The following is a 27,918-nucleotide window of genomic DNA, read 5'->3' on the forward strand; positions in this document are numbered from 1 at the left end:
GTTCTGTTCCGCAGCTACGCACTCTCCATGCAGGAGTATCGTTTGCAACGACAGACGCAGTCTCGGTAACTGAGCTCTTCGTCTGCTTTCAGAGAAAAGTCAGCCGGTTCTGCTGCAACGCCACTTGCGAACACGTACACTTCTACTTTAGGCAGATTGTTTTCTACGCGTTTCTGCCTAAAACAGCCACCAGCTCAAGCACTGAGACGCATGTCGTGATGGGAGACTTGACTTGCCGCATCCTTTTTTTGAGGAAGCTTAGTAGTTTTCCTTGTCCCGTTTCTGACATGGAGCGCCATCTTTAACCATGAAGCTCAGCGTCTGCAGTTTTTCGAAGCGCGGGAAAGTCATATACTTACGTCGTTTGGTGCCTCATGCAACGCACTTTCTACTGCAGCGCCCTCTTAACGCTCTGCGGTGATACGTCTCTGTGAAGTTATAGAAAGGCCACATAATCATCTCTGGGATTCTTGTGGTCTTGCGCCTTTAGGTCCACCATTTTTCCTCCGCTCGTGTGAACAGTCAGCTAGCACGCGTCCAGATCAACCACACTTGCTCATTTCGAGGGGGAAAACAGAAAGAAAAAGGAGAAATGGAAGAAGATAGTGACAGTGACTGATCAGAAGGTGTCGTTCAAGTAAGCCATCTGTAAGACGTACCCACCAAATACAACCCATGCGCAGGATACTAACGAGTTCGTGGACCGAACGCTCACGGAGGCTTCGGGAGGCAAGAAAAAAAAAAAAGACGCAGTCGCCACATTTATTGTTCAAACATGCCAAAATGGTTCGAAGTCTGCTTTGCGCGACCCTACTCGTAACGCTCCGTAAATATAGTCATTTCAACGTAACAAAATGAGAAAATATATGTCGTCTATAAATTTCTCCGGGGCTATGCGGTAAAAGCTATGTAGTAAGAAAAAGCACAGGAAAAAATATACGAGCCATCTGCGAGCGGAAATGCGTGCTGTATCACACCCGAGGTATAGGCGAACGGGAAAGAATACACCTTTGATGTGCATCGACCGTATTCGCTATAGCAGACGATGCAGGTAAACTGTAAATAACACACGGCGTTTCATTATTATTTCACCGTCTTCAGAGCGAATGTGTTTGCTGGATATGGTTTCCTAAGTGGAAGCCTTCGTAGTGACGTCACTACTCCGGAGTGCTGCTTTTCGCTACGTTTGTACGCTTAGAACGACAGGAGCCTGACCGAGTCAGGCACCTCGACGCCCAAGAGACGTTTATGGGTGTCTGCGCTATTCTGGGACATAGTGCAGATTTCAAGTGGCGCACATATAAAGTGCGTGTCATACCTTAAAGATTACTGCCATTCCTTGCCCCAAATATGCACAATGTGATGCTTTTTCAGGTGGCTTCATAAATAAAGGTAACTTAGCAGCCCCGAATTCGTAATCCGAGTTGAGCTTAACCGTGCAATAATAGACAGTTGTTCTCTTTGAGTGTGACACGTTGTGAACACTAAAGACCCTTGAGAGCTTTTCTTGAAGTGATAGGATTGATGCGAACAAGCAGTTAATCTAACAGCATTTTCGTGTCATTGTCACAGTCACTGTGACTCTTCAGAAGAGCTGGACTCGAGCTTAGGACATAGCTGCTACTCGGAGAAGCAGCAACGAAACGTTTTTTTTTTTTGAAGCAGCTCTTTCAGAACTTCGTTTGTGACGTCACTAGCGAGGCACCCAATAGCACTTTCCCGTTCTCCTTGCCTTCCTTCCTCTATCACTTATTTACCGAGGCACCGCGTAACGATAGACCCTCCTCGCATTCTCGCGATAACTCACAGCGAACAAACGATATATCTCAACAGTAACAATAGTTGTCATCTTGTCAACAAGGTACACACACCGTTGAACACAAACCTTAAGTACAGACGTTTCGGATATGGTATCGCGTAGCGGTACATCAGGCAAGACGAGCACCTCATGGCTCGCTGTTTGTGTTTTCTTAGAAATCGGTGAGTACGTCCTGGCCCTTAGCACGGCCAGGTTAGCACAAGTACCAAGTACCAAAAGTGTGAAAAGGAAACGAAGAAAAAGAGTTTCTTGTCTGTGTGTGTCTGTTGATGTTGGTTCACGAACAGCCTCGAAGAAACGGCTGTTGAAAGAGTCGGTTCCGGGTAAAACTTTGAGGGCGAGATTCAAGACAACCGTATTCAAACCAGCGTATGACGTGCGAAAAGTGTTTGTGTCCGGCGCGGAAAGGCGAGTGTCAGTTGTATGAACCTCAAGTTTCACTTTGCACGATCTTCTTCTATGTGTTCTCAAGCACTAACCATATGAAATGTCTGGCTCAGATTTGAGATAGTGGCAAACTGATGGTGGCATGGTAAATTATTTCAAGCCCATGACGAGCCTTCTTTCGAAAATACGATGCTGAAATTTTCTCACACCAGTAGGTGATATGGCACCCACAAACACTCGCGAACACTTGAAACCATGGGTCACTGGGTGATATCCTGAAACAGCAAACGCAGAGGAGCGCTCGCATGTAGTCCCTCATACCAGAGATGGCTCAGAGCTGTCAGAGAGCAGGTTTGCACGCTCTGCAGTTTACACAACCACAACCAGAAATGAAACACGAAAGAAATGATCGCAAGGAAGCGTCAACAACTCTGTCAGTGTTAGCTGGAATACTTCTTGCAGGGAAATTGGCAGCTGGGTTCCATAATCTGGTTGTCTTGGCTGACGTTTTGACCTTCGCTGTAGGAACCAATCGGGGACAAGAAAAATGCGAATGTGCGACTCTCCTCGAAATACAATCTTTCGGTTTCAGAACGAAACAAAAAGTGGCACTGTCAGATAGAACTTCACTGTAGACAGCATGACCTGCAGCCTCGAGAACAACAAGAGAAAGAAAACCGTCGTTCTAAGAACGCCGGTGCGCTGTTAATCGCTACTGGCCCTGAGGTTGACGTAATAATATTCAATGTACTTTCAGTCCGCACCGATACGAGCCAATGTCAGTTATCCTCGGAACGTTGGTGCCTATACATGAAACCTTCTAGCGGTCGACCATTGGGGGAAGCAGTGAAATGTCTCACCCTTGATACAAGGAGTCGATGTACCTCGTAAGAATGAATTTAGATTGTCTGTAGATAGACTGCCCCGCATTATTTTAGACTTGTTCTTTTGTCTGTATCATGTATACAAACTGGGGATAGATGAAAGTATTTAAAGAGACGTTGGTCAGATCATTGGATGAAAATTCTCGGACTAGCAGTTTGCAGAAATTCAAGTCTACAGACATAATTCGACATGAGGTTTAACGAAATAAATCTAGAAGCTGTTTATGGAGATTCTATATTCTGGCCAGAACATTCTTTTGTCAGGTGCAGCGAAATTAAAATTAGAAAGGTTTCAGAAATCCCTGTAGGTACAAGTTCACGCTAGAAGGTGTAATAGACGTTCTGCCCACTGCCAATTATTAATACGGTCCTTCCAAACTCACTTGAAAATGGCCAGCTACGAAATTGTAGAAGAGACTCATACAAACCTCAGGTCCTTTGAGCCACGATGCTAATAGAAGCTCGCGCATATTTTTTCAAAAGTGAGCCCATGAACGACGAAGCTAGAAAAAGGCGGGAAGAAGAGAAATGCGTCAAAACCTTGCGAGGTTGCGTGAGTGGTTGGCTTTGAAGCGCCACCCTCATGGAACGTTTTGCCACGTGTCACGACGCGTCGCGTCGCCCGGCGTCATCATGATTGGCTGCTCGTCAGTAGTCGGCCCGAGTAATGTCCCTAGATTTCCAGCCCGCTGGTAAGAAGAGTTGCAGGTGTTTCCCAAGTGAACGTAACGCGTCAGGTATTCTCTGCTGACGGCGGCGACACCGACAGACGACACACTAGGTTGACGCGCAAGCAAACGCGACCATGTAGGTAGTACGTGCCTGCGGTTTCGTCGTGTCCGTATGCCCGAACCCCCACCGAATGTTCGTTAGGCGCGCGTGTTTGTGTGCGTGTATGTTCGTGTGTGTTTGTGTATTCGCGTGGCTCTACGTGGTACATCGAGTCGCCGCTGCGACCTTCCAGCTGCCGACGTGGTCCTCCTCTTCACTGCATCGGCGGAGCTTCGACGTCTCTCTCTCTGCTGTGGATCGTCGGGGGGTTGTTTCCTCACATGACGAGACACTTGCCCTTGAGTTTCTCCTTGCGAAGCTGCGACTTGGTCTTCTTGGTGTCCAGCTGGAGCGACACGGAGCGGCGCTTCTCCATGTTGAGCAGCTCCTGGAACAACTCGCGCACGTTGTGGTTGGTCTTGGCCGACGTCTCGAGGAATCCGCAAGACCATCGCTTGGCCTGCTCCTGGCCGGTCTCGGGCGGCACCTCGCGTGACTCGGCCTCGTCGAACTTGTTGCCAACCAGCATGATCGGGATGCCCTCCGTCTCGCCGCTTTTCACCTGCGCGCAGAGGAGGAGAATGAACGCGTCTCGCCACACAATTTAAGCTAAACTACAAAATTGCGGGGCTTATTGAGAGGTAGCTAGCCCAACTGTGATCCCACCTATTCAAATACGTGTAAAACTCAGAAACGCTTTACTGAGATAACCACTGGGCCGATGTCAATGTTGCATTTTAGAGAGAAAGCTTAACGCTAGTGACTTTTGGATGCGGAATTTCGATTTAAGACCTGAAGTTCTTAAAAAAATTAAAAAAAATTGTTACGTTTGAAAAAAAAAAGATTAGAAGCACGAAGTTTACGAATCCATAACGGTGTACCAAGAATGGGTATCGCAGTTTTGTAAATTGCCTCCGCCAGAACTTCCAATGTGGACAAATTGGATATATTAATTTATATCTTACGCATATTTGTTACAATGTTTACGAAGGTTTTGCTAAAGTCCTACTCACATCTTTAGTGGTGTACTTAAGAGCCACGTATATTACATCAAGTTTGTCCGCTTTAGACGTACTATTAGATGCAATTTCCATAATTCTAATGTCGTCTTTCATTGTTGACTGACAGAGTTGCAAACTTGATAGTTTCGTTGTATGAACATGTGCGACTTTCAACAATTCTTATTGAAAAATTGACGGCGTAAACCGAAAATTGGCTACCAACAGTCACTACATTTTACTTTCTTCTTTTAAATGCAGCAAACTTCATCAAATTTGGTGCAGTGATAGCCGATAAAAACGATTTCTCCTTTCCCATGTAATTAGATAGGAGCCCCGACCTAAAGCTTCCTCTTTTTAGCTCGGGGCCGGGGCTCCTATCTCTTTGCGAAGCCATGATAAGCCAAAAGGACAAAGTTTTGGGAAATCCAAGCATCATTGGTTGGTGCACCTAGCTTGCACCTCCAGTTGACACTATAGCGCCAGGGATCCCTCTCGTAAATTTTGTGGGAAACTCCGTGGCTATCGCGTAATATAACAGCACACGACGCCGACACCGTTGAGTGAGGCTGCCGTATACTTATTTACTATCGTAATTATACGAAAGCTTTACTCGTTTATAGATGTCCACTTTTTCCCATAGACTTGAACTTTTAACGCTCCAAGGATTGCAACTATACGTAGCGGCAGTGACGTGCTGACCGCGCTCTACTATACCGATGGCGTTATTTTCTGCGCGTCGTCTGCAAGGAGGTGATCACCTCTCGTATGACTTCGAAGATGGGCCTGAGCTCCTCCAGGCTCTGGGCCGAGGTGATGGAGTAGACGAGGATGAACGCGTGCCCCCTGGAGATGTTGAGCCTCTGCATGGCGGGAAACTGGTGGCTGCCCGTCGTGTCCGTGATCTGGAGCGTGCACACGTTCTTGTTGCAGCTGATCACCTGCGCACAGCAGACGACCACGTTGAGATTAACCGCGAGCGACGCTCATCTCGTCGGCACCGTCTCGATTCCTGATGACATTGCATCGATATCTCAACACGAAACTTTTCGGGACGCGTTTTGCACGCGGTTTGTGCCTAGGTTTGTATAATTTTGCTCAGCTAGTTTACGTGCGCGTGTATCGTATAGGTATCGTATTATCTCGTGCTTAACAACTGTGATTTTGCCCCGCTACGCAGTCTTCACATTATTTACGAAGTAATCTTATGCATAACGATGCCTCAACATTCCTATACGTGTGGCTTTCTGTTTGTGAAGTGTTTTTCTTGTCCCCCCTTTTTTTTGCACCTTGTTTGTTGCATTACGTTACTTGTGACCCCCTTTCACAGCAGAAGTGAAAGCATGTTTGCTTCACAGAAATCTTCGGACTAGCGTCTTTCTCGATATACCTGCCTCCAAAATCTGCTAAAATAATGTATCGCCGTTACATTCAAGATACTTTCCGAACTGCTTGACTAAGGCTTTTGGTAAACTGTGCCCTGGAACAGCAGTGCATTTCGTGGCCCACTATAAAGCTGGATATCTCGAAAGGGGTGCTATAGGCTTGCAATTTCTGCTATGCAAACCTTACGTCACTACAGCTCAGCTTCAATTTCGGAATTGCGACATGTGCCGTAAAATCATTAATTAAAGAAGGTACTGCGTGAATATTTTTATTAACTACATGGACATTGCGATTTCTTGCGCAAGTAACGCCCGCTTCTTCCAGCTCTCAATGCTACTCCCATCTGTCACAGGCGATTTCTAACACATTCATTCGAAAAAAAAGAAAAAAAAAAAAAAGAAGCGGTGCAGTCAAGCCTGGTTATAGCGCACACGCGTATAGTGAACTATACTGTATTGAAGGAAAACGGCGATCCCAATTACACTATCATAGGCGCCCGTATATTTTTTCACTGATGTAATGAAGACTGCTATATTGAAAAACCAGATTAAAAAATACGTTTATTTACTACAGAAAATGGCACCAAGAGCTATAACTTCCTGACGATGACGGGGCAAACAATGGTCGCCCTGACGCCCTTTCAATGGATTCGGCACACTGTTTCAATAACTTCTAGAATTTGTACGTGCACTAGTTGTCTTGCGTTCTTATACTAAGCTAGACACCATCCTTTGCTAACAGAGAAACGGCTATAGCAGCATTCCTACGTGCAATGATTGCAGTCTGTGAATCTGCGTTTCAATAAAGTGCAAATTTCTGCTCTTTCAAATGGTGATCAACCTGCTGTGCTTAGAAAAATGTTATCGTAGTTGGAAAAAAGGCAGAATGGTGAAACTACGGCTATAGCGAAATTACTGATATGGTGCGGACGTTTCTCCTCCACGACTTCGCTATAACGAGGTTCTATTATATGTAGACCTTTCTGCCTAAGAGTGCACACGTCACGGTATAAATCAGTGGCTCTGAGAGACAGAAGAGGAACAGAGAAAGAAGAAACCGTGAAGAGGTCAACCAGACGCGCGTTCGATTTGCTACCCTACAAAGGGAAAAAGGGAGAGGGTGAGGGAGTCGCAATCAGTGTGCACTAGATATGGGTGAAGTCGTCCACCAAGGAACGCAAAGGAGCAATACTTAGAATGCAGCCCCGGGGAGCACATGTAATCCTCAAAGCAACGAGCTCCGTTTTTTTTTATCATTTTTTTATTCAGTTATGGGATCATGAGAAAATAGGCCACTAAAGGGTCAGCTCTTCCGGTCGCTGAAAACTAATTCCAGTGAGTAAAGAATGTAAAAAAAGAAAGAAATGGGAAGTACAGCTATAAAGAAGGGCGGACCAACGATGCATCATATAGCTCATATGATACATGTAACTCATTCATAGCCTGTGGCACTATATGCATCATCATCATCAGCCTATATTTATGTCCACTGCAGGACGAAGACCTCTCCCTGCGATCTCTAATTACCCCTGTCTTGTGCAAGCCGATTCCAACTTGTAGCTCACCTCCCTCATGACCCCTGCAATTAACCCATATGCATCATCAGAGCACGATAAATCCGCAACACTCGAACGTTGATTTTCATGTTAGTTCGAGAAAACAAAAGAAACAAATAGCGGATGGGGATTAAATGGAAGTGAAACAAGGTTGGGGGGGGGGGGGGGGTACGTGCTGTTCGAGCACCGTCGTTTCTGCTTTATCCCACCGATGGCGCCACTTCCGCCAGCGAGGCGGCTTCGCCAGCGGAAGCTAGAGGAGGGATCGCTGTGAGAAAGGAGGTCATACGGGATGAAGGGGAAGAGGGCGGGGAAACCGGGCGGTAGCACTTGCGATTACATAAACTGAACCGGCTACAGTACCACTTAGGAAAACGAGTTATCTCTTCAGTTACCCTTAACTTCGTTGTCGGACACAACCGCTCGAGAAATGTGAACGGGTCTTTCCCTACAGCAAACGTTGCGAGAGAAATCGAGCGCGCCGAAGGTGAGACAGGTTGCGCGCCGGCCCCGCCCGGCTCGTCGGACAATGAACTCCATGGCGGCGGCCCCTTGACCGCGGGGTCTAGGTTGTCGACCCTGGTTCGGAGCGCGGAAGCGGTCGTGGTCGCTCCCGACGACTAGGGCTGCAGAAGTGGCCTGGTGGCGTTACGCTAATGGTGTTGGGGCCGATTTGTGGTTGAAACCTGAACTACGGAGATTTTATTGGTAATTTGGAAGAGCGAAAAAAAAAAAATATGGAGATAGGGAGACTGGCTATACAGAGGACATACGCAGGTGCTCACTAAGAACTGATACATTCTGGGAAGAAAGGAAAGAGTTCATGGTGTACAAATGCGCTGAAAATAAAAAAATAAAAAATTAAACGCTGGCTAAAAAAAAAAGAAAAAACGAAACTCACAGTCTCCTTAGCAGCGTTGAAAAGCTCATTACATAAGTCTTTCTTGCAATTTATTCTTGACCCTTTTAAGTTCACGGACGGCTTAGCCGTAAGGTTTAACGCCTGAAAGCAACACGGACGTTACGAAACGTGGAGTCGTGTACGATTTCGATTTCACTGCATTGCGCTCGCATTTAGGCGGAACGGATAATCGAACTCATGGCCTCGCGTTTAGCAACAGGACGCTTTAGACACCGAATGTTTGTAGAGATATTGCATGGTGCACGTCTGACCCGGCAACATGATCTTCGCACTTTCTTCACAGAGGCGACCTCGAAAGGCACCCAAGCGCGTGATAGCTACCTTCATATTTGACGAACACTACTCTGATAGATTTCAATTATTCGTGCTGATTACAACTGCGCACCTGCACGAGGAATAATGCGGCTAAAATTGTAAACAGTCCCTGTATCACATTATACACGATAGCGATTTGAAAAAAAAAAAATCATGGTAACGACTTGCTCCTCGAGTTTAGCATCAGGGAAGTTTAAAATAGTCGGATAGAAAAAATATAATTGTTGTGGCGCTACAGAAACATACACATTTAAACATCGATAAACCTTTTTTTTGGGGCGAAAACAAGCAGAATTTTTTTTTTCATTTTCGGTACTAATAATTCGAGAATTATGAGTGCCGTATCGGCCACTGCAACCTTGGACCGTGTCAGCCTAGCAGTGACCCATCCCAGTACTTCGGTGGCTATGGCATACAGCTGTCGGGTACGAGGTCGTGGATTTGATTTCCCGCCGCAGAAGCCTCATTTCGATGGGGACGAAACGCAAAGACACTTGCGTATTTTTATTTCGGAGCACGCTAAATAACCCTAGGGGATCAAAATGGATTCGTAGTGGTCCACAATAGGCGCCTCTCACCGACACAGTCTTTTTTTATTGTGATTTTTTTTTTGGGGGGGGGTCATTCAACCCCGCTGGTCCATCAACCTAGCAGTGCTTGCAGAAAGCGGTGCGGAATGCAGCTTACCTGTCTGTAGGTGTCCTCTATGGTGGGGATGTAGCTTTCCCGGAACGTTCCTTTGACAAAGCGTAGCACCAGGGAGCTTTTCCCGACACCGCCGGCTCCAAACACGACAACCCTGTAGTCGTTGCTCTGTTCAGGCATGCTCGGTCTCCTACGATGCTCTGGGTTCGATCCCGCAAAGGGCAGCAGGGGTTGGGGAGGAAGAGGAACAAGTTGTAGGCGGAAGTGAAAAAGAGTAGAAAAAGCTCTCGCAAGAAGCCTGGGAGCGACTCGAAGAGGGTTACTACAACCGCGCCAGCGAGCAACTGGCTAGTAATACAGCGCCACCCGCTCTTTTTTTTTTCTTTTCCCGCGCTTTTCAACTTGGGTATCACGCGCGCGCGCGCGCCGCTCCGCTCGCCTCAGGGAACGCGGAAGTGTGAGCGCGCCAAGATGCTGCTCGCCTTTTGACAGGCGTCGTCCCTGCCCCGAGCGCGCGCGCGCGCTTTTCCTTTTTTTTTATCCCGCGCCATCCCCAGTGACCTCCTTTCCCGCGCTTGCGCGTGGTTTTGGGGCTCTCGCGGTCTGCGCTTTCCCGCGCGCCGGCGCGCGCGCTCTATGGGAGAAAAGGAGCTCACACTACGGAGGCAGGGTGCGGCGAACGCGACGAGACTTGGTGCCACCGCGTCGCTCCCTCTTTCCCATTGGTCGAGCCCGGGCAGTGACGTAACCGGCGGGCGCCTATCGAGCTGTTACGTTTCGTTCTCGCGCCCGATCGTCTGCTCGAGCGCTTCTCCATGTTGGTGTCCGTGCCTTCGCTTAGTACTTAGCAGGTTGTTTCTTTTTTGCCATTTTGTTGTTGTTTTTCATTCACAGCGAATGGGTATCGTACTGGCCTTTCTTTTTTTTATCCCTCTCTTTCCAGTATTGCTGGTTCCTTTTTTCTGGACGCACGCTCTGAGCCGGTTCCGTTGAGGAAGTGCGGTGGAAGGAGAAGCTTGCGGCTTCCTTACGGGACGGCCGCCGGTTGTTATATGGATTTCCTTTTTTGCACAGGGACGCCCGAGACAGCGCGGCGCCGCCTAGAATCTAATTTGGCGTAGCGCCCGCTGCTATACGGACTATGTTGGGCCGACATCGGCAGACGATCAGGCGCCGGGTCAAAGTGAAAGTGTGACACAGATTGCAATCTCTCGCGTCGGAGAGTTTGGCATCATCGGTGAAGCCGGGTACTGCTCGTCGCTTTGTCAGAAAGCACGCATCAAAAGGCAGGCTGGCTCAAAACAATCCGACAAACAATGATAAAATCTAAATAATAATTGGATCTCTTGCCCGCCTTGGTCAAAGAGAGTTGAAGTGAGCGCACTATACGACACAAAAATATCCTTGAAAGTGTCTTGATTTTATATTGCGGCTTGTGGAATAATAATAAACACTGATAGCGCAGCAAATAATGAAAGTTTCGAAAAAAACACATTTGAACTAAAATGAAGTGCCGTCACGTTCAGTTCATCATGCACCATACAGACCAAACGAAGAAACTCAGCCATTAATTGTGCGTTCTGAACCACTGCCACCATTAAAAAAAAAAAAAAAAAAAAAAAACACCGATATCGTCGGCGTTACACTGACGTACCGGCGCTGAGGATTAAATACGAAATAAAAAAAAAGTTTGACATTCCGGTTCTTTACTAACAATGAACCTTTTTTCCGTGAAATGAAGGAAAATAGGGATCGGAAGTTGTGCTTCTCAAACCTATAGTGATTTAGTGTCGATGCCTAATATCCCTTTAAAAACCTGAATTGCTTCTCCTGTAAAAGTTACTTTACCGTTGTCGTACTTGATATGAGGAGAAAACAAACACGCGCAGTGCATTACCTCTAAAGAATACCTCGCCTTCCTTACGTCCACTCAAATAGAGCTAAAACTAGAGAAGGGTTGTTTTACACTCTACAAAAATTTATTGCCACTAGTTGCAAAATAAAACGAAGACGCTCTTGTTGGCTTCAACTTTAGGCCAAATGTTTCTTGAAACGTTAACATTAAATTGTATGGAAAAAGACACATGATGCGTGATAATTTCACAAATCCGACACCCAAGGTGCAGTTTATATGAAGCGAAGTGTTCGTAATGCGGTTAATTAAATGATACACACACACACACACACACACACACACACACACACACCACACACACACACACACACACACACACACACACACACACACACACACACACACACACACACCACACACACACACACACACACACACACACACACACACACACACACACACACACACACACACACACACACACACACACACACACACACACACACACACACACACACACACACACACACACACACACACACACACACACACACACACACACACACACACACATATATATATATATATATATATATATATATATATATATATATATATATATATCGTGATTCGTATTGAGTACGATTGTCTTTATCAGAATCCCCCTCCCCTCCCAATACAAACTCAACCAACGTTCATGTTTATGCACCACCCAGGTACCGAATTCAGTGTAACGCAATCCATGTTTATACAGTATACACCGTTCACAGGCTATGCTGAAAGGCAAATAGAAGTTCAGGCGAATGGTGAATGTCAGACCTCGATGCAGAAATGTTCCGAGGTCGACCGTTATGTTTGACGTTTCTCGAAAGAATAATGGAGGTGTGCGCTGAGAGAAGTGCAAAATTTTATGTAAACGCATTTAAGCCTTCTGTGTCCATCGTGTGAAAGTGGAATACACCGTATTGCACATGAACAGCGGGACCTGACCACTGGCACAAGAATGGGAAATGCCTAATATATGAAGTATTGAAAATCAAGAAAGTCGTTGAATACCACGTGCTATTCCAGTAAGAGGTCCGTTTGCTCTGCAGTGACCTATGGGCCGACGTTATACTGACAGGTTATATTTAGAAAATCAGTTCTACGGAATCCCGCAAGGTGGGCGAAGTATCATGAAAAAAAAATTGTCATCAGACTGAGAAATCCGTACGGGTATCCTTTGCAGCTTCGTGCTAGATTCGGGTGGATGACGATTTTCCCTTTCAGGTTTTATTTACTACTTTACGGCTTGAAAAAAAAATCGCCGACGATTACTATACTCTTTAATGAAAAATTTGAGCGCAACTCTATACGTAAAAGAAGTATGCTTATCAATATTTTGTATTACGGTTAAGGTAGGCGGTTTATGTTAGGAATGGAACGCTGTGAGTAGCGTGGTTGGCGCGAACAATCTGTCTCGTGCGGCACACTGCAAACGTAGCGAAGTGTGGTGCGACTGCCTCGCTAGTCGGGAGATCGCTTGAGGCAGCGCGTGGTTGACGGGTGGGCGCGATTCACAGCAGCCGCCGCAGAGAGACCTCCGCTAATGCAGCGCTTTGTTTCTATATATGGTATAGGTGGACGCACTCGCGGCATGCCTTATCGATGATCGGTGAACAGACTGCCTTATCAATGATGCCGATCGGTGAACAGACTACGCGCGCTACTCTGGCGCCATCTCGTAGCGATCTTCTACGCAGAACACGTCTTGCCGCGGCACTACGCTTTTCCGCTCACGCTTTCACCACACCCTCCTCCTCCGCTTCCCGCCTCTTGGTACCGCTGCGCCCTCCTCCTCTGTTTTCTTCCTCGCGCTCTCTTCGCTATCGCCGTCTTTCATTCCCGCTGCGCTCCGCGTTCGCGTTTTCATCCTTCGCGGTGCTCATTCGCTCGGTGACGTCGATGGACGCCGACACTCAACGAAAGAACGGGCGTTTAACTACTGCGCTCTAAAATGCAGAACGCACACTACATCTCACAAGCTGTTGGACTCCTCAGCCAATAAAAAGGACAAATGCCCCTCGAGGTGTGTTCATCCGCGTCGCGTAGTCTGCTCACCGCCACAGTAATTCGAGGCATACAACGTACATACGCAAAGGCCCTGACATGTCACGCATCGCTGTTGCGTATCGATGTAACAAACAAACAAGCAAACAGAAACCTCTCTCGTCCTGGCAATAATCGGAGAGTTACGCCCGGAACTATATTCCGCAACGCAAGGATATTACCTATGAGCGCCTCGCGTAACCTCGGCAGTGCTACAAACCACTTGTGAGATGGAGTAGTGGTGTGCTCCATGGCCCTATTTTGCTGCTGAATAGTCCGTGCTACATGGTCGGGAGCATCCGATTGCACATACAAAGTTTCCAAGCATGGGCTAGCATAAAGTAAGCAAATTATAGATGCTTTTAAATAGCATGCGCTATTCCAGTAAAAGGTCTGTGTGCTTTAGAGGAATCCAGGAGCCAACATTATATTTACAGGTTTCACGTCGTTCTATCTTGCTTGATCACGCAGAACGGAGCTGCGCTCACTCACGCAATTTTAACGCGACTACGTTAAGGGCCCCGTGTAACAGAAAATCCGGTGTCAGTGGTGTTGTCCCTCAGAGAAACGTTATATTTAGGTATATTCAAATGAGGGTAATTAGGTATATGCAAATATAGCAGAGAGCAAACGGGGATTGCCGATATTCTAAGTGACATTAAGCGGAAAAAATGGAGCTGGGCAGGCCATGTAATGCGTAGGATGGATCACCGGTGGACCATTAGAGTTACAGAATGGGTACCAAGAGAAGAGAAGTGCAGTCGCGGACGGCAGAAAACTAGGTGGAGCGATGAAGTTAGGAAGTTTACAGGCTCAAATGGGAATCAACTAGCGCAAGACAGGGGTAATTGGAGATCGCCTTCGTCCTGCAGTGGACATAAATATAGGCTGACGGTAATGATGATGATAATATGTATATGACACGCCATGCTCTATGGCATGCGGTATATGCGGGTTATATTGCCACATCATTCTATCACTAAAGTTGCTCATACCTTGTCTTACATTCTTGACAAAGTTATTCCTCGAATTTTGAGAACGACAACCCACAGAAGAATGCCATGAAACAAAATACCGACAGCGCCATGGCTTTTATGTTAAGTCTTCTCAGACATTTCTGAAATATTAAAAGTGTGAAACAATAACAGAAACCTGAAAATGATGTAATTTTTTTGGCACGGCTATGCACTACCTCCGGGATTGACCCACGAAAGAGGCCGCGTTTCTACCAGAAAGCACGCCTTTGTGCATATCGTTCGCCGCCAGCGTTTGCAGGTAAACATTACATAAGCTGCGGTTGCCGGGAAGCGTGAGAAGTCCGGGATCTTTGAATGCTATCGCGTTCAACTTTTAAAGGCGTCCTCCGAGTTTTTATCGGTCAGCCTGCAGTGGTTATGAAGGCCGGGGCTAATGCATCACCCACAAACATATGCCGCGAGATAGTGACCGGACCGACAAACCGACCGACGTACGCGATACCGTGGTGAGCTAAACTTCGCTTCGCTTAAAGCTTCGCTTAAAGCTATATTGGTGCGTGGCTAACCAGCTAGTGCCTTAATTAGTGTAATTCCTGGATGCGTGGCACAAACAATTGCCGATAATTTTTGCGTGCGTAACTTCTCCGGTGCTATCTGTTGACTTTTTTTGCCATCTTGGTCTTAGTGTTTCCTAGTAAAATTGCTACAGGGAAGCCCAGCTGGCGCTGCGACTGTTCAGCTGCCATGCGAATGACGGGCATAACACTTCGCTAATTCTCGTGCTTGTGACCTTCTTATGACGTTACTTAACACGATTTACGTTTCTGAATTTAAAATCACCGTTCTTTTCCCAAATCCACGAACGTAATAAGTTCTCACGCTCATGCATAATCATTGCAAATTGTTGGATTTATATAGCAGAACCATCTTTTCATTTGTCATACATACATTTTTCATAATTACATTTTCTTTACATTACTTCTATTATTGTATTGTTAGGCTTCATATTTCTGTAAAATAATTTGTATTTGGATTGTTCATTGATATGTAGAAGAGCGAAATTTTTAGTTACGCATTACTAGACATTCCTGCTTTTGATTATTTATTGTGATATTATTGTATAGCGCTGTTTTAATACATATCTAATTGTTTTCTATTTATTATAACTTGTTCCCTACGAATTGTATTTTTTGACGTGTTCCCCCTCCCCCCCCCCCCTTTTTTTTGTTTTGTTTGTTTGTTCGCCCTCTTCTTGCTGCTCTAATACTCTTATGTATCCACTAATGATAGGAGGTTCCCCTGGCAGTTTCTTGCTCTGGGACCTCCTGATAGTGTATATAATATGTAGGCCCGTTTTTTTGTACATGCAATAACAATAAACGATAAACAATAAACAATAAACAATAATTTGTTGAATGTGATCAATACCCCAGTCACAAAGCCCTTTCAAGCCAGAATGGAAAAGTTCACACAAATCCTTTTACCACTAGCCATCATTGCCATGCTGGCAGAGCGGCCATACTTCCTGCGCCCGACACTAGCGCCACGTCTTCCCCTAGCGCAATTTGTCGGAAAACCTTTTGTTCACGGTGAACCGACACAGCGTCGATCGCTTTCCGTCTGTGACGCCAGTGCCTCAGACACGGCAGCAACGCTCAACGCCATGAGCTGGTAGAATGACCCGGCACTTACAGAAATGAGAGAGAGAAAAAAAAGGGGTGGGGGGATGCCAAGGAACCAATTTCGGAGTCTCGCTTTCGCCGACTTGACGAAGGCTCTCGCTTTGTTGACAATAGCATTGTCCGCTTACATAAGCCGCATCGTCTTCTGTGTCGTTATTTCTGGTCGCAAGAAAATGATGCGTCGCACAGGACAGCCATTACTTCCCTCGAGGTGCCCGCTTGCCGAAATGTAGGTTTGGAAGACAGCGTTACACGGTTGCAAGCAGTGACTTCGTTGTGTCTTTTGTTAGGCGTGTTACGAAGAGCCGGACAGGACAAGCAGTGTCCTTCGGAATAAGATGGACCTTTACTTGACCTATATCGTTCCTTTTCTCGTTTTTTTTCTCTGTTCCTTGGCTACGTGAGAAAGTGTGTCATAAATAAAGAAGAATCCGAAAACACGAAAGCCTCTTCGACAGCGCTCACGATAACGCGCATAAATATTTCGTATTTTAAATCTGCGTTTCTGCGCACTTGTTGGAACACTGCGATTTGCATGTCTCCATTGGCCCTTGTTACAACTTATGGAGGCCGTGTCTGGAATGGTGTCACTCGGATGCGCTGTTCTCTATTTTACGAGTGACGCAGATTGCTGAACAAAGCGCTTATGAAACCTTTATGCCCTCATACCATGCGCGTTGTGTTTTGTACAATGCAGAAAATCACGCGCAGAAGTCTCTTCTTGTGTCAGTTTGCGCTCTTAGGACGTTGTCTTTGCGGAGCCGAGTTTCTTGCATGTGTGCGTGTTTTTCCCCGGATGTTGCTGTAACCGGAATCCTTGATAAAAAAATAAACGTAAAAGAAAAGGGAGGAGTGGTGTGCTTAAAATGCACATGTTTGCAACTCATTTGCATGCGAAGAGTCCTGTTTCTGCTCAGCTATACACGCGGGGGAATAACTTTGACCCGATGCGTGCGTAACAGGAACTGGGTCAGATGACTGGCGGTTTCGAAACGCAAAACCGCTTTTGCTTCTCCGCAGTAACGAATACTACTGGCCAGTTTTTCGTGAGGCATAAACAGCATCGTCATATGTTCACTTTCTTCAGCCTCTCTTCCAAACGCCGCTGAAATGGTTTTGGCACACTTTTCAAAGCAAAATGGGTTGTTTGCTCCTGCAAGTTCCTTGTGAGACTAGTCCTAATTCAATCAAGTTGAATTTTAATGACTCTCTTTATATAAGAACAAGTATAACAAATAGTGTCATAATAACTTCTAAGCGCATGAGTACGAAGATCTGACAGATATTAAGTATTACCCGTGATTACCATGGGAGCTGAACGGTCGCACAGCCGGAGTTTCTCGTAGTAATATTTTTAGGGAAGTCTGTGTGGCACAGAACGCGTTCAGCTCTCGGGAAAACCGCGGCGGGTCATCGCACGCAAAATCGGGATAGCGAACATGTGCGCCCAGTACAGAGGGGAGAGAGAAAAAGGATAGGGAGGAGGAGGAAGGGACGTAGGGAAACCACTCGGGCAGGAGGTGACTGGGTCGTCTTTAAAACTGTCATCATATCAGCAGGTGGTCTCACATTGGGGAAGGGAGGATCAGGAAGCCTGAGGCGAAGAGGAGCTGCTGCGTGTCGGGGGAAGAGAACATCTTTCCCGGGGGGATAAAAAGGTAAAACGCTCGAGGTTCTGGCACTCTTACGAGACGTCCCAGTCTGCGGGGTGCCGAAGGAAGCGGCTCGTGCTTCTCTGTGACAAGGGAAATAGGTGCGGCATAGGCACACGAACGCGGGATAGTTTGTGAAGAAAAAATCGACGAGGGAGGAGGATTTTGGGGAAGGGTGCCTTCGGGAAGCGGGGAAAAGTGTGTGGGGGGGGGGGGAACAGGGACCGGGGCAAGCAAGATGCAGAGAGCGAGGGAAGAGAAGCCCCGCCATGGTTTTCCCGGGGACCCCGCTTCGTCAAAAGAGTCCGCCCTGGATTCCCGGGCCCCGGGTCGTTGACCCGGGTACCGCCGTCGAGTGCGGTGGCGGCATGCCGGTGCAGGTAACGCGCATCGATTGGATGCGCGCGCGCGCCCATACCCTCTCTCCCTATTTCCCGTGAACCTTCTCCTCCTTTTTACCCCCGCCAGCGTGCTTTGTCACGCTCGAGGCTTCTTTCGCGCGTTTTTCTTTAATTTTGGTACGTACAGTGCCCTGCATGTTTTCTAAGGGCTTTCTTACGGGTGCCTATGCAAAAACACGTGTGCACGGGCTGAAGCGTCCGCGTGTTTGCGCTCGGCTTTTCTTCGGCGCGTTATTGCTTGTGTTTCAAGCGTTTCGTTTCACATGTGCGAGTGACCGAGTGCGCCCGTTTTGCCGCTTGGGGGCGTGCCTTCTCGCCTGGAGCGTGCTCCACTCTTGCCTGTGCCTCTTTCTACTTCCGGTTATTTGACTTCCGGGTGAGAGGGTCACTACTGACAGCGATCACGTGCCCACCGGTACCGGCGCGTTTAAAAAAAAACAAACAAAAAACAAAAAACCAAGGACAGGTAAAAAAATAAAAGTGAAGAAAGACTTTGCTTTGTTATCACCTGTACAAATATGCAATAATGTCATCCTTAGTGATAAGCCCCAAGTTGTGATGCATGACTTAGGGTTCTGCTTCATGTATTGGGGGCATGTTAAAAATCCCCTCGTGGTCAAAATTAATCCGGAGTCCCCCACTACGGCGTGCCTCAAGATCAAATCGTGGTTTTGGTACGTAAAACCTAATAGTTCAATTCAATTCTACTTCATGTATGCTGCCGTTATAATGTGTATTTACTGGCAACTCGCCAAAATGTGACTGGTGTGGTTTAGCGTGGCGAATAATGATCGTGATTTCTTTGCTTTTTTTCGAAATGAAGCGCAACATGTTAGTCTTTGCCAACATATGGGGACGAACGCCAATCTTTTTCACCTTGCAATTAAACTAAAGAGAACACAGGAGCTTTATCTGCCACCATAAATTATGTAAAAGCTTTCAGAGACAAACCTCAGGGACTGAGACTTTTACCTAGCATTAAGAAAAAACAATATTTATCGAAAGATTACATAAAACGACATAAGGCCTGACAAGGGTCCCGGCCCCCTAGGGCATGATAGTACAACACACAAAAAATTATGGCTCAAGAAAGAATGCGGCATACTGACCTAAATTGTACAAAAGAAAAATGTATGTATATTGACTCGTAATGAAGTCGAATGTGTGACGGACGCCGGTTAATCGGCTTCTGTCACAAGGTCGGGATAATACATATTTAAAGGAGGGGTCAGGACACCCAAAAAAAGGAAAAAAAGAAAGAGAAAAAGGTTTCACTTATTGTGAACGAACTTTTCGAGGCAGAGGGGGTGGGGGGCGCCGCTTTGGTAACCATATTAAAATCCTTTTGTTTTGTTGGTGTCCCGATCCCACTTTTCAAGAACTGCCTCTCTATATGACTGCGTTGAGTCGAATTACAGTAATTATAAATATAACTTAGGTATTTCAGCTGAAGTAGTGCATAGTTTAGAAACATCAGGCCAAAAAAGATCCATACATGTATGCAGATATGCGTACTTGTTTAAGTATATGCCTTTGCATATCCGCGTATCTATCTCCCCTTTACATGGACTAGATGGAAGGTGGAAGACAAACATGCACCACCGAGTCAATTCCTGCTAGACATACAGTCAAGTCGTAGGTTTTGGGCTGCAAGCGACTTCGAAACTTGCATGGTTAAGTTTATTTAAGTGTCATTGAACTATGTAAGGTAACGGATGTTTGGCAGTGTTAGTTTTAGGTGATGTTACTTTTCTTGGTGCTTTGTATCTTGGGCGCCGGTGTTTTGCGGAAACGTGTGCCGCTGTACTCAATTTGAAGCAGAAAGACAATCTATGGTCAACGCATTCAGAAAACTATATAATCGTCCTCTGAGTGAACAGATTACACTAGAACACCGTCCTCACCGATCATTGGCTCAGAAAGCAGTGAAGGCACTTTTGTGCTTTCTGAAAGCGTCTGGTTTGTACGAGCGCCTTTGACTCTGTAGTACGGTCCGTGCACAGCACCATACCTCCCACCCTCTCTATCTCTCTCTTCTTTCTCTTCCCCTTCTCCCTTCCCCCATCGTAGGGTAGCCAACCGGACTCTTGACTGATTAACATCCCTGCCTTCCTTATATCACTCTCTCTCTGGTTTACGAGAATATCACGCCATAATTCTGTTTTTAGCATCCGTCTGAGTAACAAATACATTCAAATAATTACTTGCACTCAATTCAATTACAATTTGTTCATAGTTTTATAATTGATCGATTCTCTTTGTTTTACTTGCTAAAGCTCACTTTCTTCAGTTTTTTTTTATCGCCCGTTACGTGTAATGCCCTACTCCTTGACGAAACGAGCTGTATCAAACGACACATCTTTGAGCACTTGAGTTAGGCATCACCTACAGCAGAACACGCGATATAACGCCACGCTGCGACCTTTTGGATGTGCATGTTCAGACAGGGGAACCCGGGCGCTCAGTACTTGATTCATCATCTTCCCGCATGTTGACCAGCCGCGGTGGCTTAGCGGCTATGGCGTTGAGCTGGCAAGCGCTAGGCAGCTTAGGCCGCATTTAGATGGGGGTGAAAAAAAAAAAAAAAAAAACACTCGTTCACCGTGCATTGGGTTCACGTTAAGGAACCCCAGGTTGTGAAATTCAATCAGGTGCTGCCTCATTACAGTGTGCCTGGTTATGGCACGTAAAACCCCAGAAATGATTATTATCTTTATGCATGCTAACATTTAGTCGACGAATTGAACTGGCGCTGATGTGGTTCGATCGCGATGGTCGCTTCGGACCTTGGTGCCTTGATGTCTTGACGTCTTTACGAAGCTTAAGAAATAAAAAATGAAACACTGCGCTGCATAAAGGAATCAGACGCAAGTATTTCGACAGTGAACACTGTACGCACACGAGTGAACACTGTGCGCAAGGTGTTAGTACGTTTCAACACCACTCTGGAGCGAGTGTTCAGTGTCGCTGCAGAAGCCTTCGGAAGAAAATTAAGGACGACGACCGGCCAAAATTTTAAAAAGCAACAAGGAAAATAAAGAATATGAGAATGGCTGCAGAGGACGCACTGAAACAGCCAGGGCAGTTTGTTTCATTTAGCGATGTATTTGTTCACTCTATATAGTAGTTGAAAGGAGAATAACGTAAATACATTTTAGTAATTTAGCAGATACGTGGCCTTTGTTTCTTTTCTTTTTTTTCAAGTGTGAAGTATCGAAAGTACGGCTACTCAAATGGCGAGTTATCCCTAAACCTTAGCTAAAAAGTGCAAGAAAAAACAAAGAAAAAGCCAATAAAATTATTAAACACGGTGGAAACAAGTTTATAACAAATTAACGTAACAATATAGAAGCAAGTCCATGGATCACAGGGAAAAAAAAAAGGAAACGGGTGTAAGAGTGTCAGAACACCAATACGAACGGATGAGGGGAACATCGAGAAATGTAAAAATGCGCTTATATTACTGTTCACGGCGAATTGATCATTTTACGGCTATGAGCTTATATCAGAGGCATTTCAAAAGAAAATCCGCGAAGTTCGTCTTAGTGTGAAGGTGAATAGGAGACGCCATTCTGTCATACAGTAAATATAGTAGTCTGTGTTTTGTTAAAGAGCTGGTAGTTGTTGATTAATGCTTGATCGCGTGCGCAATGTGAGTACATGCTAATGCTATATCAGCAACCTGGTAACGAGGCAGCAACTCTCAATCTCGTCTGGGCGCCAGTACACCCTATACGCGAGCGCGTTGCGAGACATCAGTGGCATGCCGTACGTTACAGGGCCTGCTGACACAGTCGCCGGCACGCCAAGCATAAAGAGCGGCTCGTCAGGTCAAGCACAAGATTATTCGCGAGCACGAGACCAATAGTCGAGCAGGAGGCGACGGCGTTCCGTGGCAAAAGCAAAAAAAAAAAAAAAAAAAAAAAGACGGCGTTGGCCCACACGTCGGCGCTTGTCGTGTTTGTCTAGTCATCTGACGAGTTGTTCTAACCGCTTCGACTGTATGCCCTCGCCAGTATTGTTTCCTTCCGCTCCAGGAATCGATTACCAGCTGCGACCCAGACGCTCGCTATGGCGTAGTTACCCTCGTGTGTTCGATTGATATCCCCGCATTCCCTTTTCTTTCTTCCCCGCATTTACTCAACCCCTTTCTTTTTGTTCCCGAAGCTGCCTATGCAGTGTTGTTCCTGATTTCTTTCCCTCGCTGTCTTTCGAAGCCACACAGATGATGCCCTTGTTCCCTTCTTTTTACGCACTCACTTTCCTGCGGGAACCCGCCCTGCTGTGCAGTGTAATTTTAATTTTCACCGGCCAGTACTTATGGCTTTCATTACTGCCTGATCTTAAGTATGTAACAATTTTGTTTTCCCCGGAACTGAACTATTTTTAGGTACATTTCCCATCGATTACTTCAGCCCGTCTACTGCAAAACTCCCGTTTTCTCTCGCTCTCTCAGTATCCTTAACATGCTTGAACCCAGTCGCTACGTTTTTCTGGTGTTCTAGCGACGCCCGTGTGTGTCTACTTTCGACCTCTCTCTCGGCAATGCTTGCTTTCCTGGGCCGGATGCTTCTTCCTCCAGACGTCTTTTAAAGCGAAGCTTTCTTATGGTACATTCGACCGATTCCTGCCACCCTCAAACACGGTTGGCAGCGATGCCCCGGAGCCCTGTAGGGATTGGAGCCAGAGAAATCCTGCCACAGTTGAACGTGCTGGCTGCTCCAAGAGCAATGGGCGTAGACATGTGATCGAGTTTCTGTCGGGTCTCGGTCGCGCTCCCAGGCTGAAGGTGGGAGCGCCTCCGAGCGCTCTGAACGAACCAGGCGAGTTAGTTTTGTACGCTAGATTTTACATCAGGCGAATGTAAACCTTACCGCGAGAACGCTCTAGAGTGCTCGAAAGCGGCCAGTCGAATGCACCGTCAGGCGGCCCTGCCGACCTTTGCTGATCATGGCTCCTACTGGGAGCTGCTGCTGTTGTGTTGCCGAGAAGCTCAAAACAGAACATATAATGAGTGGCTTTGTAGGAATCATGTCCAGGAATTTCGGTCATTGCCCCTTCGGTTATCTGTCCAACATCACCGCAGTGCACCAGCGCAACTCAATGTGTAGCTTAAAAAAATAGTTTGGAAGGCCGCCCGATTTTCAATAACCTTTAGTTAGCAACCTCGAGAGGGTGTGCCCTTTTATTAGAATGCGCATTTACGGCGCTTAGTCGTAACGTCTTTCCTGTTCTATAGCAGCTGTTTTGTTCGGATTAAAACATTGCTATATCGCAGCAGGACAGCAGGAAAGCTACGAATAAGTGCCGTAAGTACGCCTGCTATTAGAAGGGCGCACCCTCTCGACGTTGCGAAATAAAAGGTCTTGAAATTCGTTCGGGATTTTGAAATATAATTTTATTGCGATAGCAATTATATGGACACTCCAGGCGCATTTCTGCCGTCGGCGTCGCCGTGAAGTTCCGTATCAAGTCCAAGTGCGATAAAATCGTCACCGCGCGCCGTGCATACGGTCAATAAACCCACATATTCTACCTGAAGGCATCAATGTTGCCGGATTCAAGTCCTAGTTATGTAATGAACGAAAAGAAAGGGAACCGAGGGGCCCGATTTGCCAGTTGCCTTCACCCAAGAAGATCACGTACTCGTGACGCCTGCGGCAGAAAGGACGTTCCACATCCGCCGCCTAGGTTTCTGAGTGGTGGTGCTGGCTAACACTCCCAGGGTTAATTCTAGTTGTAAGACATAAATACCCCAGAAAGTGGATGGGAAAACGGCGCCGCGGTAATGGTGAGAGCTTCGCACGCGTAATGCGAAGACGTGGGTTTGTTCCCCACCTGCGGCCAGTTGTTTTTTCATCTATTTTCATTTTCATTAATGTATCATTTCTTTATTTCAATTAGTAAGTTCAAGTAACTCCCCTATGTTGCCCTTGATGTCACTGTTTGTTGGCTTCTTATGATATGATGAATAAAAAATCGGGCCCCTCGGTACCCTTGGTACGAAATCCATGCCTTGTGTTTGTTTTCGGTTTCTATCCTCGTCTCCTTCACACTGCTTCAAGTTGCACTCAAATTTATTGTTTTCTAACGTGACTTTCTTCAAATGACTATAAGTTGCTAGGAGCTCTCATTTCTTAACTATATGCAGTGGAAGAACATGGAAGCGGCACACATTTGACAAGAAATGTTGCTTTGCTAACGCATCGACCTTGCCACAGCCAAAACGTTAGTAAATGAACATTTCTTATGAAATGTGCGTCGCTTCCATGTTCTTCCAATAAGACCCGCACCTATAGCATCATTCTTTCAAGCACTCACTCACACGCACGCGCATGCACCCCCCCCCCCCCCACACACACACACACACGCACACACACCTGCACAGACACACACACACCACACCCGCACATTCATCTTATTCCCAACAGTCCCTCGTCGAGCGCTTCCATCCTTCGTCTGCGCTTGCGGTATCCCCTTTTCCCGCGCTATCCCGATTCTCCTCTCTCGCCTCTCCTCTTCCCATCCGCCTTCCCTTTTCCCCCGAACCCTTCCTCCTCTCTTCCGGTGCCGAACCCGTAGGTGGCGGCGTTGTGGGACCGGGTCATGCCGGCGTCGCGCTGTCTGACGCGCGTGCGCCGTCTGCAGCGCCTATCGGGTTTTGCCGCTGCCGGGGGAGCGGCGCTCCTTTCGCGCTGACCCCGTGCGCCGTCGCGTGCGCATGGCTGCCCTCCTTTACTCGCGCGCCGCCTGTCGGTACGTAAACAATGGCAGCCCCCGGGCAACGCCGTGTCTTTTCTCCACAGCTCTCTGGGTGAGAGGGAGCACATAAATTCAAAAACTAAATAACCTATTCACAATGGCACACACTTATGCCCAACTTTAGCCGAGTTTTCGTCGTCAGTTCTGCGCATTATTCGTGCGAATATGTTTTCCTTGCCTGCTGTTTTGTACCTGAAATCAAGGCTTCGACGGACACCCGTCGACACCTGTGTTTTGTACCTAGCGTAGCAGGCTCTGGCTGCCCGCCAGGCGTGGCCAGTCAAGCCCAATGAGGTATGAAAGCGCAAGTATGAAACAAGTAACAAGTATGAAAGCGCATGCTTTCATACTTGTTTCTTCTTATTTTTTCTGGCCCCCTTTCTTCTTTCTTAAATTGGGGGGTAGACAACTGGGTGAGATCTTGGTTAATCTCTTTGCCTTTCTTTTCTGACTCACTCTCGCGCTGATTATTACTCTACCTTTTGTTTGGCTGTGTGCATGCATCAATCAATCAATCAATCAATCAATCAATCAATCAATCAATCAATCAATCAATCAATCAATCAATCAACCAAAAGTTTATTATATTGCCCAGGAACAGCTTAAAAATACGCGAGGCAAAATGCACAGAGAAACCAAATGTGGCAGACAAAACAATGTGTGATAGAGAAAGAAATAGGGAAACGATACGAGGAGGTGGAAGGAAGTAAAAGGAAGTTAATCGTACAACATGAACAGCAACATATACACAATACACAGGAAATGATCTCTGAAATATCTCAATAGAGGCAGAATACTTATTACATGTTTTTGGGAGTCGAGCCATAGGAGAGTTTTTAATGCGACAAGGCCGCGCAGAAAACACGGAATGCTGCCTGGTATACTTTCGCGGCACGAAAAATTGCACGTGATCAAGAAGCTTTGGACATTGTATAATGCCATGAACCAACTTACAGAGGAACAGAAGGTCTGATTCAATGCGCTTTGATTTTAGAGATTGCAGCTGAGGTATACTTGAGATATGGTCGCGAGAAGGGTAAAAGTGGTGCTTGAAAATATATTTCAATTTATTCTGGACGCGTTGAATGAGATAAAATTAGATTTCCACCCCAAACTACAGAGGCATACTGTAGTAGTGGAAGACACACAGTAGAATACAATTTCAGAAAGGCGACAGGGGAGTGGAAGTCGTGCGAGAAACGACAAACAGTACCAATAGCGCGAAGCAGACGTTGTTTCGCATACTTAGCGTGTGAAGAGAAGCGTAGCGTTTTGGCGAAGTACACACCAAGACCTTTCATTTCATCGACCCTGGGCAGTGCAGAATCCCGAAGGCTGTCTGAAAATTGAACATGATGTATGTGTTCCCCGCGTATAACTTAATACCACAGTTTTGAAAGCATTTAAGAGCAGCTTATTGTCTCTGCACCCGTTTCGAGTTATTAACACAACTATGCCGTTACATCTTTACTCAAGTGACTGCAGTGCGTGTGCTGTATCTGCATCCCTGTGGCGTACAGAGATTGTGGGAAATACTTGGGTTTGTATTTTGACGCAGACTTGTCTTGGAACGCGCGTACCCCATTTGTCTGCGGAAAGCTTCGTACAGTCCTTTGCATGCCTTAGCGCTTGAAATTGGCAAATGATTTTGCCTTCTTTAGCGTATTCTGTCATGATATACGGTATTACGTGCTTTTTGAAGCAAAAGTGAGTCGCTTGCTCAAAAATTTGCCTAAAAGTTTTGCTTATATTGCTTATATGCCTACATTCTTTCCAATTTGTTTTGTTTGGGGCCGACTTTCTCTAGTCGCCAAATTACATTTCTCCTTTCTCAATGATTACTTTAATTAAATTAAACATAATTATTTCACCCTACGCTTTTTCTGTATTCACTGTCTGCGTCGTTGCAGGGTTGTGACTATACAAAAAATCGAGCCTCTCGGATCGCGTTATTCGATTTCTCTAACAGCTGTAAACATGCCCTGCAGTATACAGTTTGTTACTTTCACACAGAACGCCTCGCTCCCGTTTTAAGCTTGATCTGTGCTATCTGAGACACCCGGTATACATTTGTCCAGGTACAGGACGCAACCTTTCGAAATCAAACCGAAGAACCCAATTGCCGGTGCTGTTTGCAGAAGGCTGTGAAGGCTCACCCTTCAGTCGCTGGCAATTCTCAGCCTCTGTCTTTGTTTTCTCTCTCGCCAAGGTGAACTGCGTAAATGTCAGCGGATTGCGTGCGGCGCGCGCGAGAATCGAGTTTCCCGAAAGCAGGTGCCGGGCGCGAGTACCAGCTGCTTGTTTTCTGAAAAAGCTCGCTCCGCTCCAAGATTGTGGTTCTATCTATAACGCTGCTCACGCTTCTTCTTGCGCGTGTGTGTGTGCGACGACGATGATGACGAAGCGCATAAGCGTTCGCGAGTGCTGGCGGTATGTCTGGAAATCACGTGGTTCTCGAAGAAACTTCGGTGGAATCTCTCGTTTATTTTGTGCTTGGATAGCTGAATGTTCGCCATTCGGTGGCGCAGCCACGTTAAGCCTAATGGCCTTTAGCTTCACCCCAACATTGTGCGATGAAACACAAAAGGAAAATGGCGCGTCCTTGTTCCCGAGGTGCGTGCCGAACGTTCATTCGAGTGCGTACTCGCACTGGGTCAGTTTCCATTCCATGTCTCTCCACCTCTATATACGCCCCCTCCTTTTCCTCCGTCAGTCGAGAATGGCAAACTCGATATAGCGTTCTCGGCTATCGAGACACTAAAGAGAGACATTCTGTGAGTATCGATTGCCTAATTCACGAGGTTGAATCTTCCAAACCA

The 27,918-nt window shown here is 46.5% G+C and overlaps 1 protein-coding gene across 1 annotated transcript in view; it reads right to left on the reverse strand.

Annotated features, from left to right (window-relative positions):
• Positions 1–3,993: 3,993 nt before the first annotated feature.
• LOC119433432 (GTP-binding protein Di-Ras2) overlaps positions 3,994–27,918 on the reverse strand; it is a 175,122-nt gene continuing 151,197 nt past the window's right edge. Inside the window, exons 2-4 of the mRNA XM_037700639.2 lie at positions 9,725–9,882; positions 5,621–5,800; positions 3,994–4,423 (exon numbers count right to left, since the gene is read on the reverse strand). Of these exons, the coding sequence (XP_037556567.1) occupies positions 4,139–4,423; positions 5,621–5,800; positions 9,725–9,862 (603 nt within the window). The 5' untranslated portion in view covers positions 9,863–9,882 and the 3' untranslated portion in view covers positions 3,994–4,138. The remainder of the gene's footprint in view (positions 4,424–5,620; positions 5,801–9,724; positions 9,883–27,918) is intronic.

The sequence above is a fragment of the Dermacentor silvarum genome, chromosome 11 (genome assembly GCF_013339745.2).
Source record: "Dermacentor silvarum isolate Dsil-2018 chromosome 11, BIME_Dsil_1.4, whole genome shotgun sequence".
NCBI classification, from domain to species: Eukaryota; Metazoa; Arthropoda; class Arachnida; order Ixodida; family Ixodidae; genus Dermacentor; species Dermacentor silvarum.